General features: G+C 45.4%; 1 protein-coding gene across 10 annotated transcripts in view; it reads right to left on the reverse strand.

Moving 5' to 3' along the window:
* The window catches only part of astn1 (astrotactin 1), a 493,901-nt gene that overhangs the window by 8,044 nt on the left and 466,379 nt on the right, over positions 1 to 19,478 (reverse strand). For all 10 annotated transcript variants that reach the window (XM_034105004.2, XM_034105002.2, XM_034104998.2 and 7 more), the window contains 2 exons: positions 16,655 to 16,755; positions 14,597 to 14,780 (listed from right to left, as the gene is read on the reverse strand). In XM_034105004.2, coding sequence (XP_033960895.1) covers positions 14,597 to 14,780; positions 16,655 to 16,755 — 285 coding nt within the window. The remainder of the gene's footprint in view (positions 1 to 14,596; positions 14,781 to 16,654; positions 16,756 to 19,478) is intronic.

Consider the following 19,478-nt stretch of genomic DNA (forward strand, 5'->3'; position numbering starts at 1 on the left):
TTTCAGAATATCTTTCCACAGATGTTTAAAAGACACGGAAAAGTGGATTTTACATAATAGGTGACCTTTAAGTGGGCTTTTGACATGGTTATAAGCAATGTGAATAGATATATGAATACAGACATGATCAAACGTTAAGGCACACGCACACACACACGCACGCACGCACACACACACACACACACACACACACACGATGGGCCGCCAGCTCTAACCACTGAGTTACACGGCAGCCCATCTGGTGGTTGTTGTACATTTTGTCTAACACATTTTGTTTTTGTACTGGGGCCCAGTGTCTGCTACGGCGGAAGTAGATTTCGAATCCGACCTGCAGCGCCTTTCCATGTGTCATCCCAACACTGTCATTCTCTAAACAAAGGCCAAAGGCCCAAAAATTACATTCATTAAAAAACACCGGACAACACCAAGGTTATTTACAAGGTAGCCCTACCTTAAATCATATCTGAGGTTAGGCCATTAAAACACTCAAGTCAAGCAGACATTGAAGTCCAATTTTAGCCCCAAATGAATCGAGCCACAAAGTTTTCGAGGAAACATTTCTGCCAGATCGTCCTAAATCTGGCAAATCTGAAATGTTATGACTCTATGGTGCCATCTCCCACATGGCTGCTATCACAATATCTGTTACGTATGAACTGATGAACTGTGATGAGCTGTTATTGGAGTAGTTGAATTGTACATGTTGTGACTGAACTGTAGTCTTGGCTAAAACTGTGCTGATATAAAACTGAAGCTCAGTAAACACCACACAGTCATCATCTTTCAGCCATCTGCCGCTCCATTTTTTCTTGAAAAAAAACTTAAATCGGGAGATAAATCATTAAAGTACTTACTTCCATCGTCATCAATTAGGTTTATTTTATCTATTTAAATGCGCGTGTTGATATTGAGTGTTAAAGCAATGCATTTTCTAGGAGGCAGGGAAATAAAATCTTACATAGACATAAAAATGTAGAACACCAACACCACACATCTTTTCTTCTGTTTTACTATATTTAGCTGCCGGGATTGACTTTTTACTCTAGCATTCTTGATTAGGAAGAGCAGAGAGCAAATATACTTAACAGAGACATGAGAAAAACGTCCCTCAAAATATCTCTTGGCACAATAAATTAGAAAATCATTGTTGTTGGTCTCATTATTAATTACTAACAAATACTCAGTTTCACAGTAACCACTAAATCTGTGCTGGATGAGGAGCTGAAAGGCATTTCTACTTTGGTATTTAATAGTTGAAGGGAGGACAAAAATACACAGAGTAAAAGAGCAAAGCAAACAGTCTGCTGTGATTATGATTATGAATTCCTGAAGGAAATTCCAACCATAACAATACGTATTATCACAAGAACTCCTCTGATTAGAGGAACTGTCATGTACAAATAGAGAGAAAATAAGTTCATCAAAGTCCACGGAGCCTAACCAAGGACACTGTCAGATCTGAAACTTCCATAATGGAGCATTTTCTTTCAGCCAAGCCAAAACATGTTTAGAAGTCGACAACAACCATGCGGCGAGCCTAAAAAAAGATGGGTACTCTTCTGGCGATGACAAGATCTGGCCCTCAGGAGGAGAAGTGTCAAGCCTCAGAGACAAAGCCTTTCGGTGAGTTTATGGTTTGAGTTGAATCGTCCCGCGATGTTGCATGAAAAAGGAAACAAATATGTCCTCCGCAGGATGCCAAAGTGTCTCGTCAGTGAGATTTGATATGTTTTTAAAGACAATATCTGCTGCCACACGAGAGATAAAGCCACAGTGGTTCATTCAGTTGTTTCCAGATATTGCTTACTTGGCTGATAGGAGTTTACATTGAGTCAGAGCCTGAGCCTATTATCTGTATTTTGACTAAGTTAATGAAAATCTTATTTGGCCTCATTGTTTGTGACAGGAAGAGAGAGGAATTCCCTTCATAAAACATTAAGCTGATTTTAGGAAGATTAAACTCTGTCTGTGGTCTGCACATCTACAGTGTGTGTGTGTGTGTGTGTGTGTGTGTGTGTGTGTGTGTGTGTGTGTGTGTGCGTGTGCGTGTGTGTGTTTGTGTGTGTGTGTGTGTGTGTGTGTGTGCGTGTGCGTGCTAGAGGGGAGTATGTCTGCTCTATTGTTTACTGTTGGCGCTAACACAGATTGTTTGGGTGAAAGAGGTATATTCCTTCTCAAATGGCCAAAGAAAGGGATTTAAAACTAATCCAGATATAAAGTGAACATTTGGATTGTTTCAAATGCGGTTGTATGAGGTACTTATTCATGTTGTCTACAGTTGGAGTCCCAGGATGGAAGTCAAGCAATGTACCTATGTGAACACTGGCAGCAACAAATTTATAAAAATCCAAAAATGTATCTTTTTGGGGAGGTGCTGCCGGGTCACGATCAAGACGGCAATTTTTGTGCTTCCAGACTGTAAAATCACAACTCTAATTATTACACAGCAGGCGGTTAGAGAAATGAGAACTCCTCTCCTCTGAGCGGTCATTTTAAAGAGACGTCCATTAACCTGTTAAGCCCCGAGCCTGTTTTTCAGGTTTCAGGCTCGAAAATGACATTCCCAGAACAAATGACTATAACTTCACTTCTAAAAGGTTTATATGAATATTTTTTGTTATCAAGTTTACATCTGTGAGTTGGATGTAGAAGTGTCAGAATCAATATAGATGTTTCTGTGTCAGAGTAAATTCAGATGGAACATGGCAAAAAAATGTAAATTCCTGTCTCCGCCTAAAGAAAACCCATTACTTATAGTGAAGACCAACCTTGAATGATGGGTTACTAGCCTAAAAGCTTTAGGAATCCAAAGTATAATATATAATAAGTACACTGTATCAGGATTGAGGCAAAACAAGTGACATTTGACCTTTTTAGAGAGGTTTATGAAAATAAAGTCCAGGCGGAATAAGCTTTGGGCACATTTGGTTCCATCAGTGCCATTTGACCTTTTTCAGGTACCAGACTATAAAAATCATTGTATTACATTGAATCATCACTATTTTTATTATTATTATTATTTTTTTTGGTTTTTCAGTTGAATTATACTTAAAGTTCAGGGTAATCAACTGTTAAAAACATACTGTTCGCATTTTTTTTCTCCAATAAATGGATGTTTTCAAAGTCAATGAATAATCGCATTTAATAATCGCAATTACAATTATTGACCCAAATAATCGAGATTATGATTTTTGCCATAATCGAGCAGCCCTTCGTTAGAGTCAACCTTTGTTCAACTGAATGACAATGATCACAATGATCTTAGGTCCTATAGCAGAAGCTGGCCAACATCAACACTGGATGCTTGGAGAGTCGGAGAATTTGGCTGACTATTATTGTGGTTCGCTAAATAGGATATTGGTAGTATTTTTATCCTGGCAGCCATTTATCTGCTGCATCTGTTTTTCCCAACGGTCGGATAACGTCAGAGAGAGAAAGTGTTTGCCTTCTCACTTTGTAACAATAGTCAGCATCCAGCGCTGCGTCAGTGAGTCTTTTCTCACACCAAACCAGAGACATAGGAAAGTCTAATGCTCATTTGGTGAACTTGGCGAAACAAAACAAGTTTATACTTCCTTTCCCCCGGTTGCCAGGCCTCACCTTGAATGCACTTCTCTCCTGCTTTCCCAGCTCTGAGGTACCTTTTATTAACATTAATCACCCCTCCCTTTATCTAAATTGGGGGGCTGTTAATCCAAGTGTATTTTAATGGAACACTTCAGAAGCAAGTCCCTCAATTACATCCAGGGTCGCCGTAAGGGGGGTAGTACCCCTCACTGCAGTGCGCAGTACCTCAAGATGGGCGGGAGCTCAACATGGGCGGAGCCTCAACGCCCCTCCTTCTCAACCTTTGAGGCCCGTGACTGACGGCCCCTCCTTCACAACCTTTGAGGCACGTGACTGACGGCCCCTCCTTCTCAACCTTTGAGGCCCGTGACTGACGGCCCCTCCTTCACAACCTTTGAGGCACGTGACTGACGGCCCCTCCTTCTCAACCTTTGAGGCCCGTGACTGACGGCCCCTCCTTCACAACCTTTGAGGCACGTGACTGACGGCCCCTCCTTCACAACCTTTGAGGCCCGTGACTGACGGCCCCTCCTTCTCAACCTTTGAGGCCCGTGACTGACGGCGTGACGGCCCCTCCTTCTCAACCTTTGAGGCCCGTGACTGACGGCCCCTCCTTCTCAACCTTTGAGGCACGTGACTGACGGCCCCTCCTTCACAAACTTTGAGGCCCGTGACTGACGGCCCCTCTTTCTCAACCTTTGAGGCCCGTGACTGACGGCCCCTCCTTCTCAACCTTTGAGGCCCGTGACTGACGGCGTGACGGCCCCTCCTTCTCAACCTTTGAGGCCCGTGACTGACGGCCCCTCCTTCTCAACCTTTGAGGCCCGTGACTGACGGCGTGACGGCCCCTCCTTCACAACCTTTGAGGCCCGTGACTGACGGCCCCTCTTTCTCAACCTTTGAGGCACGTGACTGACGGCCCCTCTTTCTCAACCTTTGAGGCACGTGACTGACGGCCCCTCTTTCTCAACCTTTGAGGCACGTGACTGACGGCCCCTCCTTCACAACCTTTGAGGCCCGTGACTGACGGCCCCTCCTTCACAACCTTTGAGGCCCGTGACTGACGGCCCCTCCTTCACAACCTTTGAGGCCCGTGACTGACGGCCCCTCCTTCACAACCTTTGAGGCACGTGACTGACGGCCCCTCCTTCTCAACCTTTGAGGCCCGTGACTGACGGCCCCTCCTTCACAACCTTTGAGGCCCGTGACTGACGGCGTGACGGCCCCTCCTTCACAACCTTTGAGGCCCGTGACTGACGGCCCCTCCTTCACAAACTTTGAGGCCCGTGACTGACGGCCCCTCTTTCTCAACCTTTGAGGCACGTGACTGACGGCCCCTCTTTCTCAACCTTTGAGGCACGTGACTGACGGCCCCTCCTTCACAACCTTTGAGGCCCGTGACTGACGGCCCCTCCTTCACAACCTTTGAGGCCCGTGACTGACGGCCCCTCCTTCTCAACCTTTGAGGCCCGTGACTGACGGCCCCTCCTTCACAACCTTTGAGGCCCGTGACTGACGGCCCCTCCTTCACAACCTTTGAGGCCCGTGACTGACGGCCCCTCCTTCTCAACCTTTGAGGCCCGTGACTGACGGCGTGACGGCCCCTCCTTCACAACCTTTGAGGCCCGTGACTGACGGCCCCTCCTTCTCAACCTTTGAGGCCCGTGACTGACGGCCCCTCCTTCTCAACCTTTGAGGCCCGTGACTGACGGCCCCTCCTTCACAACCTTTGAGGCCCGTGACTGACGGCCCCTCCTTCTCAACCTTTGAGGCACGTGACTGACGGCCCCTCCTTCTCAACCTTTGAGGCCCGTGACTGACGGCCCCTCCTTCACAACCTTTGAGGCACGTGACTGACGGCCCCTCCTTCACAACCTTTGAGGCCCGTGACTGACGGCCCCTCCTTCTCAACCTTTGAGGCCCGTGACTGACGGCGTGACGGCCCCTCCTTCACAACCTTTGAGGCCCGTGACTGACGGCCCCTCCTTCACAAACTTTGAGGCCCGTGACTGACGGCCCCTCTTCTCAACCTTTGAGGCACGTGACTGACGGCCCCTCTTTCTCAACCTTTGAGGCCCGTGACTGACGGCCCCTCCTTCACAACCTTTGAGGCCCGTGACTGACGGCCCCTCCTTCACAACCTTTGAGGCCCGTGACTGACGGCCCCTCTTTCTCAACCTTTGAGGCACGTGACTGACGGCCCCTCCTTCTCAACCTTTGAGGCCCGTGACTGACGGCCCCTCCTTCACAACCTTTGAGGCCCGTGACTGACGGCCCCTCCTTCACAACCTTTGAGGCCCGTGACTGACGGCCCCTCCTTCACAACCTTTGAGGCACGTGACTGACGGCCCCTCCTTCTCAACCTTTGAGGCCCGTGACTGACGGCCCCTCCTTCACAACCTTTGAGGCCCGTGACTGACGGCCCCTCCTTCACAAACTTTGAGGCCCGTGACTGACGGCCCCTCTTTCTCAACCTTTGAGGCACGTGACTGACGGCCCCTCCTTCTCAACCTTTGAGGCCCGTGACTGACGGCCCCTCCTTCTCAACCTTTGAGGCCCGTGACTGACGGCCCCTCCTTCACAACCTTTGAGGCCCGTGACTGACGGCCCCTCCTTCACAACCTTTGAGGCACGTGACTGACGGCCCCTCCTTCTCAACCTTTGAGGCCCGTGACTGACGGCCCCTCCTTCACAACCTTTGAGGCACGTGACTGACGGCCCCTCCTTCACAACCTTTGAGGCCCGTGACTGACGGCCCCTCCTTCTCAACCTTTGAGGCCCGTGACTGACGGCGTGACGGCCCCTCCTTCACAACCTTTGAGGCCCGTGACTGACGGCCCCTCCTTCTCAACCTTTGAGGCCCGTGACTGACGGCCCCTCCTTCTCAACCTTTGAGGCCCGTGACTGACGGCCCCTCCTTCACAACCTTTGAGGCCCGTGACTGACGGCCCCTCCTTCTCAACCTTTGAGGCCCGTGACTGACGGCCCCTCCTTCTCAACCTTTGAGGCCCGTGACTGACGGCCCCTCCTTCACAACCTTTGAGGCCCGTGACTGACGGCCCCTCCTTCTCAACCTTTGAGGCCCGTGACTGACGGCCCCTCCTTCACAACCTTTGAGGCCCGTGACTGACGGCCCCTCCTTCTCAACCTTTGAGGACCGTGACTGACGGCCCCTCCTTCTCAACCTTTGAGGCCCGTGACTGACGGGGACGGCCCCTCCTTCTCAACCTTTGAGGCCCGTGACTGACGGCGTGACGGCCCCTCCTTCACAACCTTTGAGGCACGTGACTGACGGCCCCTCCTTCACAACCTTTGAGGCCCGTGACTGACGGCCCCTCCTTCACAACCTTTGAGGCCCGTGACTGACGGCCCCTCCTTCACAACCTTTGAGGCCCGTGACTGACGGCCCCTCCTTCTCAACCTTTGAGGCCCGTGACTGACGGCCCCTCCTTCACAACCTTTGAGGCCCGTGACTGACGGCCCCTCCTTCACAACCTTTGAGGCCCGTGACTGACGGCCCCTCCTTCTCAACCTTTGAGGCCCGTGACTGACGGCCCCTCCTTCTCAACCTTTGAGGCCCGTGACTGACGGCGTGACGGCCCCTCCTTCACAACCTTTGAGGCACGTGACTGACGGCCCCTCCTTCTCAACCTTTGAGGCCCGTGACTGACGGCCCCTCCTTCTCAACCTTTGAGGCACGTGACTGACGGCCCCTCCTTCACAACCTTTGAGGCCCGTGACTGACGGCCCCTCCTTCACAACCTTTGAGGCCCGTGACTGACGGCCCCTCCTTCACAACCTTTGAGGCCCGTGACTGACGGCCCCTCCTTCTCAACCTTTGAGGCCAGTGACTGACGGCCCCTCCTTCACAACCTTTGAGGCCCGTGACTGACGGCCCCTCCTTCACAACCTTTGAGGCCCGTGACTGACGGCCCCTCCTTCACAACCTTTGAGGCCCGTGACTGACGGCCCCTCCTTCACAACCTTTGAGGCACGTGACTGACGGCCCCTCCTTCTCAACCTTTGAGGCACGTGACTGACGGCCCCTCCTTCTCAACCTTTGAGGCACGTGACTGACGGCCCCTCCTTCACAACCTTTGAGGCACGTGACTGACGGCCCCTCCTTCACAACCTTTGAGGCACGTGACTGACGGCCCCTCCTTCTCAACCTTTGAGGCACGTGACTGACGGCCCCTCCTTCACAACCTTTGAGGCCCGTGACTGACGGCCCCTCCTTCTCAACCTTTGAGGCACGTGACTGACGGCCCCTCCTTCACAACCTTTGAGGCACGTGACTGACGGCCCCTCCTTCACAACCTTTGAGGCACGTGACTGACGGCCCCTCCTTCTCAACCTTTGAGGCACGTGACTGACGGCCCCTCCTTCACAACCTTTGAGGCCCGTGACTGACGGCCCCTCTTTCTCAACCGTTCTTATTATACATCCATGTTCTCAACCTTTGAGGCACGTGACGAGCTTCACAGATGACACGTTGCATCCTGTTTCCGGGGTAGCAGTTCTGTTCTGTTAATCATAGCGAGTAAAATGGAGGTAAGTAATCCCTAAATAAATTAACTATTTGTTTTTGCTGCGGTTTAAATGTGTTGATTTTAAGTCTCACTTATTTGCTGTCAAATGTGCGCTGTCGCTACTAGGACATGCATGTCCTAGTGATGCAGAAACTAACTACATTTAATAACTATTAATTATAACTACAAACTACATTTGTGTTGCTTCAAAATAGTAGGATTGCTGTATAAGCAAAGTCCTGAAAACTTTAGGAAAGTTTTAATATTAAGTTTTAATATTATTTTTGCACTACTTGAGAAATACTAATAACTATACTAACCATAGATATATATAAACACGCGGGTGAGTCATCTAGTGTTTATATATATATATCTATGGTAGATTTAACCACGCCCACTTCCGCATTACGCAAGAACGTAGCTCTACGCGATAGCGTCATAGACTTCTTCTTCGGCAGTTATAGCGGTCGCGGTAAAGCAGGATGAGCAGGATATTGAATAGTTGTTTTTTGTCTTTCCAAAGGATTTGTTGACTGAAAGTAAACGATCCTGTAATCAAAGCCATATCGAAGAGTCCTGAGATTGTATTACTGGTGTTTTATCATCTATAAATAGCCTGTGTGTATTCTCAAATGTCGTTTTCAGGACAAACAAAAGACGTTTTAAACATCTTATCAGCTGGTGTAAGTGCAGAATATTGAATATAACCTTGACTATTACTGTGTACTTCATTTATCTGACAGCATTATTTAATGATACTATTTTATATATACATTTATTCATATACACACACACACACACACGATTTTGCGGGTGGGCCGCAGATTCAGATTGCGGGTGTGCCGCAGATTCAGATTTTGCAGGTGTGCCGCGTGAGGCAGTGATGTAACCATAGGGATGTAATGCCAGGTTGATGCTGTGACGTAACCCCGCGTCGATGCTTGCGTAATGCGGAAGTGGGATCTAAACTGGGTTGGAATAACGATAGACCATGGATTGTATAATAAGAACTGGATACAGCGTGGGAGGCGGGGCCTCATTCATTCCTATGAGAGTTGCTCAATGGCGCATGATGACAAAATGGCCCAACTTTTGAGAGAGCGAAACGTCACAGATTACCCGGCATGCCTGAGAAGTACCCGTATGTGCACTCATAGAGCATGCGCAACTTTAACCACGCCGCCCAAAAGGCTCGTTCACATTAAGCACGTGAATTTGCGTACACATAACAGCACCGCACGTTCATGACAGCATAGTACTGGATTTATGTTATCGAGGCGGCAGTTAGCAGCTAGCGGCTAGCTAGTAAATTATGCTAAATTACACATCAATCGTTATGTACTTTTATATTACGCTGACATCAGGATCTAGTGATATCCAAGCAACAGAGCTTCATTTAGCATGATACTTGTGTGGGTTGTACATAAAACCACTTGGTAATATATAAAAATTTATATGTTGAAGCCTGTTATGATCAATTGTGAGTTAAAACTTTATCTATAAAAGTAAAGTGTAGTACCGCCGTTTGACCAGCACGAATATTCTCATCAGACTCCGGCGCACTTCCTGGGGGCTTGCGATAGAGTCGTCCCGTCCAAGCCAAGCCCCCAGGAAGTGCGCCTGATGAGAATATTCGTTGTGGCCAAACGGCGGTACTACACTTTCTTTAGGTTGCTGGGCCCGGAAACACTTTTTCCCATTGACTTACATGGGGAAAGAGTGGTCTGTAACTCGTTGGATAATTTTTTTTAAACTAAATGAACAACCCAGTATGAACACTTGTATAGCCCTTATTAAAAACATGCGTTCCTCAAGTTGTAAAAATGTGCTAATAACGTTATTCTGAGAGTTATTTCCCTCGGCATTATGAACGCGCATATAACCCACGGGACCGCGCCGCCCGGCACGTTCATGTTACGTGTTCAGCACTACATGAGTTTCTCTTTACCCATGGATGCACAATAACAACGGACCCATATCGCCTTACTGCCATCCCACGGAGCTGTAATAATGGATATATTGCAATTTTTGCTGTAATTCATCATTTGTAAAATATTATACTATATGGGCTGTATGATGTAAATCTTGTACCGTACATGTTGTATTAAATAAAGTTAATATTTGCGATGTTAGATTAACGTCCCTGTAGCTTATTATTGCACTAAGAAGCTTATTGCACTGTGTGTATATATATATATATATATATATATATATACAGTGCAATCATTATTTCATGCTAAATGAAGCTCTGTTGGATATCACTAGATCCTGTTACAGCGTAATATAAGTACATAACGATTGATGTGTACATTAGCATAATTACTAGCTAGCCGCTAGCTGCTAACTGCCGCCTCGTTAATATGCTGTCATGAACGCACGGTGCTGTTACGTGTACGCAAATTGACGTGCTTGATGTGAACGAGCATGTTGGTTAAAGTTGCGCATGCGCTATGAGCGCACATACGGGTACTTCTCAGGCATGCCGGGTAATCTGTGACGTTTCACTCTCTCAAAAGTTGGGCCATTTTATCATCATGCGCTAATGAGCAACTCTCATAGGAATTAATGAGGCCCCGCCTCCCACGCTGTATCCAGTTCTTATTATACATCCATGGTCCAAGCCCCCAGGAAGTGCGCCGGAGTCTGATGAGAATATTCGTGCTGGTCAAACGGCGGTACTACACTTCCTTTAGGTTGCTGGGCCCGGAAACACTTGTTCCCATTGACTTACATGGGGAAAGAGTGGTCTGTAACTCGTTGGATAATTTTTTTTAAACTAAATAAACTACCCAGTATGAACGTTTGTATAGCCCTTATTAAAAACATTCGTTCCTCAAGTTGTAAAAATGTGCTAATAACGTTATTCTGAGAGATATTTCCCTCGGCATTATGAACGCGCATCTAACCCACGGGACCGCGCCGCCCGGCACGTTCAAGTTACGTGTTCAGCACTACATGAGTTTCTCTTTACCCATGGATGCACAATAACAACGGACCATATCGCCTTACTGCCAGCCCACGGAGCTGTAATAATGGATATATTGCACATGTTTGCTGAAATTCATCATTTGTAAAATATTATACTACAAGGGCTGTATGATGTAAATCTTGTACCGTAAATGTTGTATTAAATAAAGTTGATATTACCGACGTAGATTAACGTTCCTGTAGCTTCTTATTGCACTTGCAATTGTTTTAGTTACTTGTGGGCTACTTAACATGAATAATCACAGTTACTATCCTTTTACTCCATCACATTTCAAAAAGAAATAGGCTATTGTTATTTTAACTCCACCACAGTAATCCATCATCAGCTTTACTTTTTAGATAAAGTTTTAACTCACAATTGATCATAACAGGCTTCAACATATACATTTTTATATATTACCAAGTGGTTTCATGTACAACCCACACAAGTATCATGCTAAATGAAGCTCTGTTGCTTGGATATCACTAGATCCTGATGTCAGCGTAATATAAAAGTACATAACGATTGATGTGTAATTTAGCATAATTTACTAGCTAGCCACTAGCTGCTAACTGCCGCCTCGTTAATATAAATCCATACCATGCTGTCATGAACGCGCGGTGCTGTTACGTGTACGCAAATTCACGTGCTTAATGTGAACGAGCCTTTTGGGCGGCGTGGTGAAAGTTGCGCATGCTCTATGAGTGCATGCGGGTACTTCGCAGGCATGCCGGGTAATCTGTGACGTTGTGCTCTCTCAAAAGTTGGGCCATTTTGTCATCATGCGCCATTGAGCAACTCTCATAGGAATGAATGAGGCCCCGCCTCCCACGCTGTATCCAGTTCTTATTATACATCCATGGTCCCGTCACGTCCCTCAAAGGTTGAGAAGGAGGGGCATTGAGGCTCCACCCATGTTGAGCTCCCGCCCATCTTGAGGTACTGCGCACTGCAGTGAGGGGCTTCTCTAAGGGGGTGAAAAGTCAGGACGATTCTAAGGGCCCGTGACTGACAGGGGCCCCAAAATGTTTAGAACATTAAGAAAATAAATGTAAGTAACCTTTCATCAATCCTCAATAATTAATAGAACGTTATATTGATAAATTACTCACTAAACTTACGATTCATTTAACTTATTTTCTTCCAAAAGTTAATTACCCAAAGCCTCTGTACACCCCTTCTATTTACATGTAATGGTTTGGTCCTGCCTCCAAACCTATACATCCATGCTCCAAACGCTGTGCGGCACCGGCACTTGCAGAGAGTGAAAGCATGTGAGGAGGGATGCTAGTACTTATCCTACGTAAGTGTGTTGTACTATGTTTCAACGACCAACAAAGTCAGGCTGTAAGAAAAGAAGAGAAAGGAGATAGAGAAAAGAGAGAGGGACTAAAGGGCGACAGTAGGCATGTCATCCAGTTTTTCACAAGAAAAGGTGGGTGTGGTCCATGAGTGGTGGAAATTAGTCTGTTAGCTAATGTTTTTTGGTTTACTAAGCTGACATTAAGTACTGTTAATATCTTTACAGAAAATTCAGAGGTCTTTCATTTCACTGCTCTTTTAGCTGACATTTAAAGGTATGGTAGGTAATTTACTTCAGAAACACTTTTTGTTATATTCCATGGAATGCTCTTAACATCCCGATAGCAATGAATATATGAAATGCTTTGACAATAAATACATACAACAATTTCATCTGTGGCGTTGTAAAAAGCACAACCAATCATCTGAGCCGGCCCGGCTAAAATAACTGGATGGTCTACCTGCCTGTCAGCCTTCCATCTGTGCACAAACTGATCTCGTGCCCTCATTGGTCATGTGCACGTTCGTGTGTGTTGGAGGAGGGGCTCTGTAAGGAACTCTGAAGGAAGGGACAGATTTTTTTCGGTTGTGTACTTTCAAATTCTAGCGCACTCGAGCTTGTTTCTCCATTCTTACCTACCTACCTTTAATAAATACAGACACATTTTTAGCGCATATTCATACTAAATCAGTTGTCCCTCCCCCTGGTGCCAGGACCAACAGATCCATCTTTAGGCTCAGCAGCCCTGTCCCCCATAAGGCTGAACCTGAACCAGCTTTTTTCCCAACTGAAGGAGGTGAGCAGCATTGTGTTGAATGACATGCCACTTAACATATCTGAAGGGAGACTGGAATACAATATATATAACAAAAAGCTAACATCTAATTTAAATTATACATTTCAAACACAGTATTTTCCCACATAGCCAATGATCTATATAAAACAAAAAACTGCTTTTAGTCTATTTAGGATGATGGACAGTTTGAAGCATTGAGTGATCAGTCTGTATTAGGTAAACAAAATGTTAATCACCGACATTTTGGTTATGATATTAATACTAATGTTATTATATTAAAGCAGGGGTGGGGAACCTCCGGCCCCTGGGCCATATACGGACCGCTAGACCATTTGGTACGGCCCTCGAGGTAATTTATAAACAAAGTTGCCTGTGCCTGGTGGTGGGGCCCAATGTGATATATTTTCATGGGGCCCAAAATCCCTGGCGGCGCCCCTGATTACATCAACTCTTTCCAGCGTGATCCCGATTAAAAACAACCTTTAATTTAGGGCGGGGGGAACCCACAGACAAAGAGGGAACCAGAGAGGATTTGGGGAAGCTTAGTTAATCAGTTTCACCTGCCAGAGTGACAGCACGTCCCATAGACTGCCGTTTCTAAGTATAATTTACATTGGACACATGGCTCTGTTTATAAAACATTAAGCCACAGTTTTACATTACGGGTACTTATCCGTAGTTTTTGGGGGGGAAACGGCGGGCTCTCCCTGGTTGTGCGTTACTAAATGGCCTCGATGATGTCACAGGTTAAGCTCACTCGGCTTCCCAGTCACATTGAATTAATTTCTCCCTGTAACTGTAATTCACACAAACAACCGCTTACAATCAAAGACAGCGCTTTGGAAGCTGGGAGCAGAACATCTGCCTACCTCGGAGAATAAAAACAAGAGTCGGACGCAGACAACATTTCAATGGGCTGATCCCATGGACACTAGTCTGGGTAGGCCGCTGAAGGACAGGTTTGTATGGAGTTTTGTTAGAAAAACGTGTGAAGAAAATGCGGCTATGTTTTCTAGGTTTCGTTTAGAGTCATTGGGTTTTACGAAGAAGGGCTTCACATACACACACATCTCTGTAATTTCAGAGGCTAATCACAGGCAACACATCGTTAAAACAGTTCTTTTGGTTTTCAGTAAAAATCTCAGGGCAGAGCTGAAGTGCTGTTCTGGGTCAGACTTTTATGTTGTTGGGTCCTTTTAATACATCGCCTTTGAAGTGAACGATCAATTTACTAGAAGCAATGCATGTTTGAGGGCACTTCTGAAATACAACCGACTCCAACATTTGTTCCTTCCTTGTGTATCTTGCAGTATCAAAGCAAAAGGTCTGCTTATCAGACCCTCAATCCATTTCCAAATTCTAAAAGGAAACATCGTTTGCCTTGCTTTAAAAGCTAAGATTTGCATTTGATCTCGGATAAAAGCGGTCTGTACCTGGGTCCCAGCTCATCCTCACACCTCCAGGTGAATTCCCCAAAGCTCTCGTAGCGCTGGTTGTAGTGGTAGAGCACGCGGTGGAGTGTGGGGGCCCCCAGGTCCATTAGAGTGTTGTAGGCCGTCTGCTGCTCCTTCCCACTGGTGTAACCATTGAACAGGTTGTAGATCTTATCTGAGATTTCTGGAAGGGCAAACACAGTCATAGGTCAACAACTTAAAGGGGCCCTATTATGCTTTTTGGGGTTTGCTCTTTCTTGTAGTGTGTTATTTAGGTTTTGTTGCATGTAAATGCAAAGTTCCCTCCAGAGGGAGTTTCTCTCCTGCACGCCGCCCCCCCGCCTCCATTGGACTACTTTGTTTAGTTCTGTAACATATTGACATCACTATGTTACACTCGTGCTTCTACTGGCTTGCACTACTATTGGCAACATCTCTGAGTGGTTGATTTATAAAAAGCTAATCAATAAGAGAAGACTGGGCTCTGGTTTCAGACAGAGGGTGAAAACAGGTGCTGCAGCACGCTTCCAATGGGTGAATGGGTGAATTTGTTCCCCAGGTAAGGAACCTATCCACCTGTCATGGTTTACAATGCATATCAAATCTGTCCTAAGTAGAACCTATTGTATTTCACAACATTATTTTATTTCCAGGCATTAAGTTTAAGCCAGTAGTTTTAAAATGACCTGGTTGGAACATCTTTAGCATTGACCGATTTAAATTAGCAGCAGGATCCAGTGACTATAAATCTCAGGCTGGTACGGATAGTGGCAACAATATTTCAGCATTTCTTTAAAGTCAATATCCTCATGGAATTGTAGTTTACCGTGTCCATAAACAGTGCAACTGCAGAGAGGAAAACTATCTCTCTGTGACTTTATTACTCGCTTTATGATCTGATCTTTAACATCTGTTTTGTGAGGCCTTGAAATATAACAGCAAAATGTCTGTCCTTCAAGTTAGCTACTCGATTACTAAAAAAATATGGAGCATCTCCTTTATTAAAGGACCGAAGCCATTATAGTTGGCACCCCACACCAGGTTCGGTCATCCACCATCACCACCATCACCTTCTCCGGCCAGGACATTACCCTCTCCTCAATAGTCACCAACCTGGGTGTGAAAATGGACGCCCATCTGACCTTTGAGGCCCACATTAAACAGCTGTGCAAGAACTCCTTTTACCACCTCAGGAACATCGCCAAACTCCGCCCCACACTCACTCTGTCTGATGCCGAAAAGCTGGTCCACGCCTTTGTCTCCTCCAGGCTGGATTACTGCAATGCACTCCTCATCGGGATCCCTAACAAAAGCATCCAGAAGCTCCAGTACATCCAGAACAGCGCTGCTAGGATCCTGATGAGGGTGCGCAAATATGATCACATCACCCCCATCCTTAAAGCACTACACTGGCTACCCGTGGAACTGAGGATCGAATTCAAGGTCTCCGTCCTCACCCACCAGTGTGTCCATGGAACTGCCCCTCCCTACCTCAAGGAACTCCTCACCCCCCTTACCTCCTTGCGGACCACCCGTTCCAGCAACTCCAATTTCCTCAAACCCCCCAGGACTAAGCTCCGTACTATGGGAGACCGGGCCTTCTGCTCGGCTGCTCCCAGCCTGTGGAACGCTCTCCCCGACCAAATGAGAGCACCACAGACCGTGGAGGCTTTTAAAAAAGGCCTCAAAACCCATCTCTTCAAAAGAGCCTTTGCCTAGACATTTTTATCACCCTTTTATTTTTATTTTATTATTTTATTGCTTTTTAATTAATTCTACCGTGTTGTGTAATGTTTATTTATACTGTTCATGCTCACTACTTGTAGCACTTCGGGATTTGCATTCAAATATGAAGTGCTTTATAAATGGAACTCATTATTATTATTATTATTAAATGACTGACTAAGCCTGTACATAAATTAAGCTGTTTCAGACGTTGTTTTTCACAATCACCTCGAGCATATTTAAAGTGTTGGAACATTACATCTCTGTGAGCCACCTGTGATCACTAATAAAGATGATTCACCCCTCTTGACTCCTGCCCGTGTCTTTCCTCACCTTGTGCTTTGACGTCATCCACAGTTGGACACGGAGTTTTGATGGTGACCTCACTGGGGCTGGAGCGGCGGCCTGTGTTGTCTACTGCCCACAGCCGGAACCTAGACACATAAACACACATGAAGCGGATTATAGAACCTGCTGCTAATTGTGAGTGATACATCGTTTGCTGCAAAACCTAATCTAAATCTGCTGTAGCAACATCACATCATCATTTCCCAGTGAAATCAAATAAAAAGGCTCCGTTTGTTTATAATGAGACTTTCACTAGTGCCATACTGACAATAAGCACTTCTTTACAGAGCTAATAACCTGTCACTTCACTGAATGACTATCTCCACCTAGTGAGCTTCCTACAGACTGCATCCACCTGCAGCACCACAGGCTTAAAAGAGTGGCAGAGAAGACCATAGAATTAATAAAAATTGGATAGTTTTACTAGCAGCCTGGAGATGTGTTTCTCTTATATTGCAGGTAAAGATAAAACAGTTGACTACACACATGCATAGTTCACTGAAAAAGAGAGAGACTTGGTTCGTTTCCAGCCTCAGACTAAACGTTTAAACATTTCCAACATGTCTTAGCGTTTTGGACTTAACTTTTTATGCAGCTGCGGAGTATGTTTTCTGTGTCATGCTTACATAATGTGAATACTTCTCCCCACACAATGCATTGATCCAAGGCTTTGTAAGTGCTCTGTCTGTACAGAACACATGAGGAGTGGGTTGCAGCCTGAAGGGAGAGACGTCGCCGTGGCTTGAAAGATGAATGAGCTGCCAGACAGGACGGAGAGAGTCCCGCTGATGTCAGGATTAAAAGGGCATGTGTAGTGTAGCTGCTTTTCCAGCCCACATACATCCAAACTCTTGATCTTTTTTTTTCTCATTCTTTTCTCTTTCTCTTCCAACCCAAACTTTCCCTCTGCTTCTCCATTTCTTTCTCTTCAACCTAATCTGCCTTTTGCCTCTCATAGATGTCCGTGTGGCTTCCCTCCTGGCAGGCTGTCTGTGAGATACATGTCAGCATGTGCATGAGAGCATCTGGTGTGTGTATCTGTGTGTGCAACACATTGTTAAACTGCATACACACATAAAGACAGAATAAAGACCTATATGATTGTAGATAACATAGAGTAAACATTTCTTTATTAAACAGTTGTTATTGTATTTATCTAGCATATTTGTGGGGACTGTGACATTAATTAATATATCAATAATGTTTTTAACACCAACCTTAAACAAAAATTACAGGAATTATCACAATTCAGATTCAACTAGCTTATATTAAACCAAAACCGTACCTTAGCCAGCCTTAAGGGTTTGATGCCAGTCAGTCACGATAATGGTATGCTAAGGTCAAAGTGAAATGTTACAGCTAGGATGGAGGCTAATAGCTACATATCACTTATTGAAAGCTTGTTGGCCCTTAGCGACTTGTCATTCACAAGGCTGCCACGCCGTAAAGCATTCACTGCTTTATCAGATATTTGGAGTCCCAATTGGATAATAGCGAAGTATGTCATCTTTTTATAGGCTTCTATGGAGTTGCCCCTTCCTGAACATCTTAAAAAATGAAGGTTTAGGGATTTAATTCACTCTTCAGTTGTTTTGATTCACGTTGCAAGGGCTGGTAGGTTGCTATTTGTCAGTATATAGCTCAAATGTTCATAAACCACAACATGTATGTTGCTATCTCTACATGAGTTTATAACACAAACTGTTGTAAAGTAACTTTGATAGAGCTTCTGTACTTCCCACTGCTTACTTTGTACCAACCTTGGCTAGACTAAACACCTCAAAGCATCATAAATGTTGCTAACTACAGCTACTATCTAGTACAAGTTGTTTGTGGCAAATAAAGCATTTTTCATTCCTATTATAATTACTACTAATCTCATAGTATACTATCTTTGCAGCAAGTATACCAAATCAGCATCGTTAACCGTTTCATTATGACAGGAAATTATACAATTTGTGCAACGTAAGACGTCAATCAAACTATGACTTTGAATGACGCTAATAATTAGACAACACTGAGAGAAAAGCTAATATTTTTCCAAAGATGATTTCTTGTTTGTTCTTTCTGGAGCTGTCTCACCACATTTGCAATTACTCTAATCTTTTCCAGCTGTGAATGGCTTCTCCATGGCCAATGGGCAATGTATTGTGGGACAATTGTTTTCAGCAGCAGCATACTCAAAAATGAAAGTTTTTCAGTCAGAATAGTGGATTTTGTGAGGACACCTAATTAAATCATATTTGAATTGTGAACAGAATCCATATTAAAGGTAACCTATTATGCAACATCCACTTTTACATGTCTTGTATACATTAACATGTTTACTCTGTGTACAGAGATTATGAAAGTTTCAAGAACCCCCTCTCTTTTTGTCCTGATCCATTTATATAAAAACCTGTCTGAAATTGAGCTGATCAGATTTTGGTCACTTTGTGATGTCATAACGATGTTTTGGCTTGTGTAACCATTAGCCAATCACCAACCAAGGTAACAACCCCCACCTTATCACCTGAATCTCCTCCTAGAGCACCATTGTGTTCTTTTTAACCAAATATCTCTCATGCCCCTTTCACACCAACGTGGTTCCAGGGCCGGTTCGGAGCTAGAGCCTGCTCTAAGCACCGAAAACCGGTGCTTACCAAGCATTAATTTTGTTTCGGTCTAGAAGCAAGAACCGCATACGTCACGCTTACGTCGGCGGGGGGCGAGATTAACCTGAGCTACAGTTTAAGGCGAGTACGGCAAATAAAAGTTGTAACAAGCAGTAGTGCTGAGCAAAGTGACTAGAACGCAACCACAGTTATAA

This window comes from Pseudochaenichthys georgianus, chromosome 17 (genome assembly GCF_902827115.2).
Source record: "Pseudochaenichthys georgianus chromosome 17, fPseGeo1.2, whole genome shotgun sequence".
NCBI lineage: Eukaryota > Metazoa > Chordata > Actinopteri > Perciformes > Channichthyidae > Pseudochaenichthys > Pseudochaenichthys georgianus.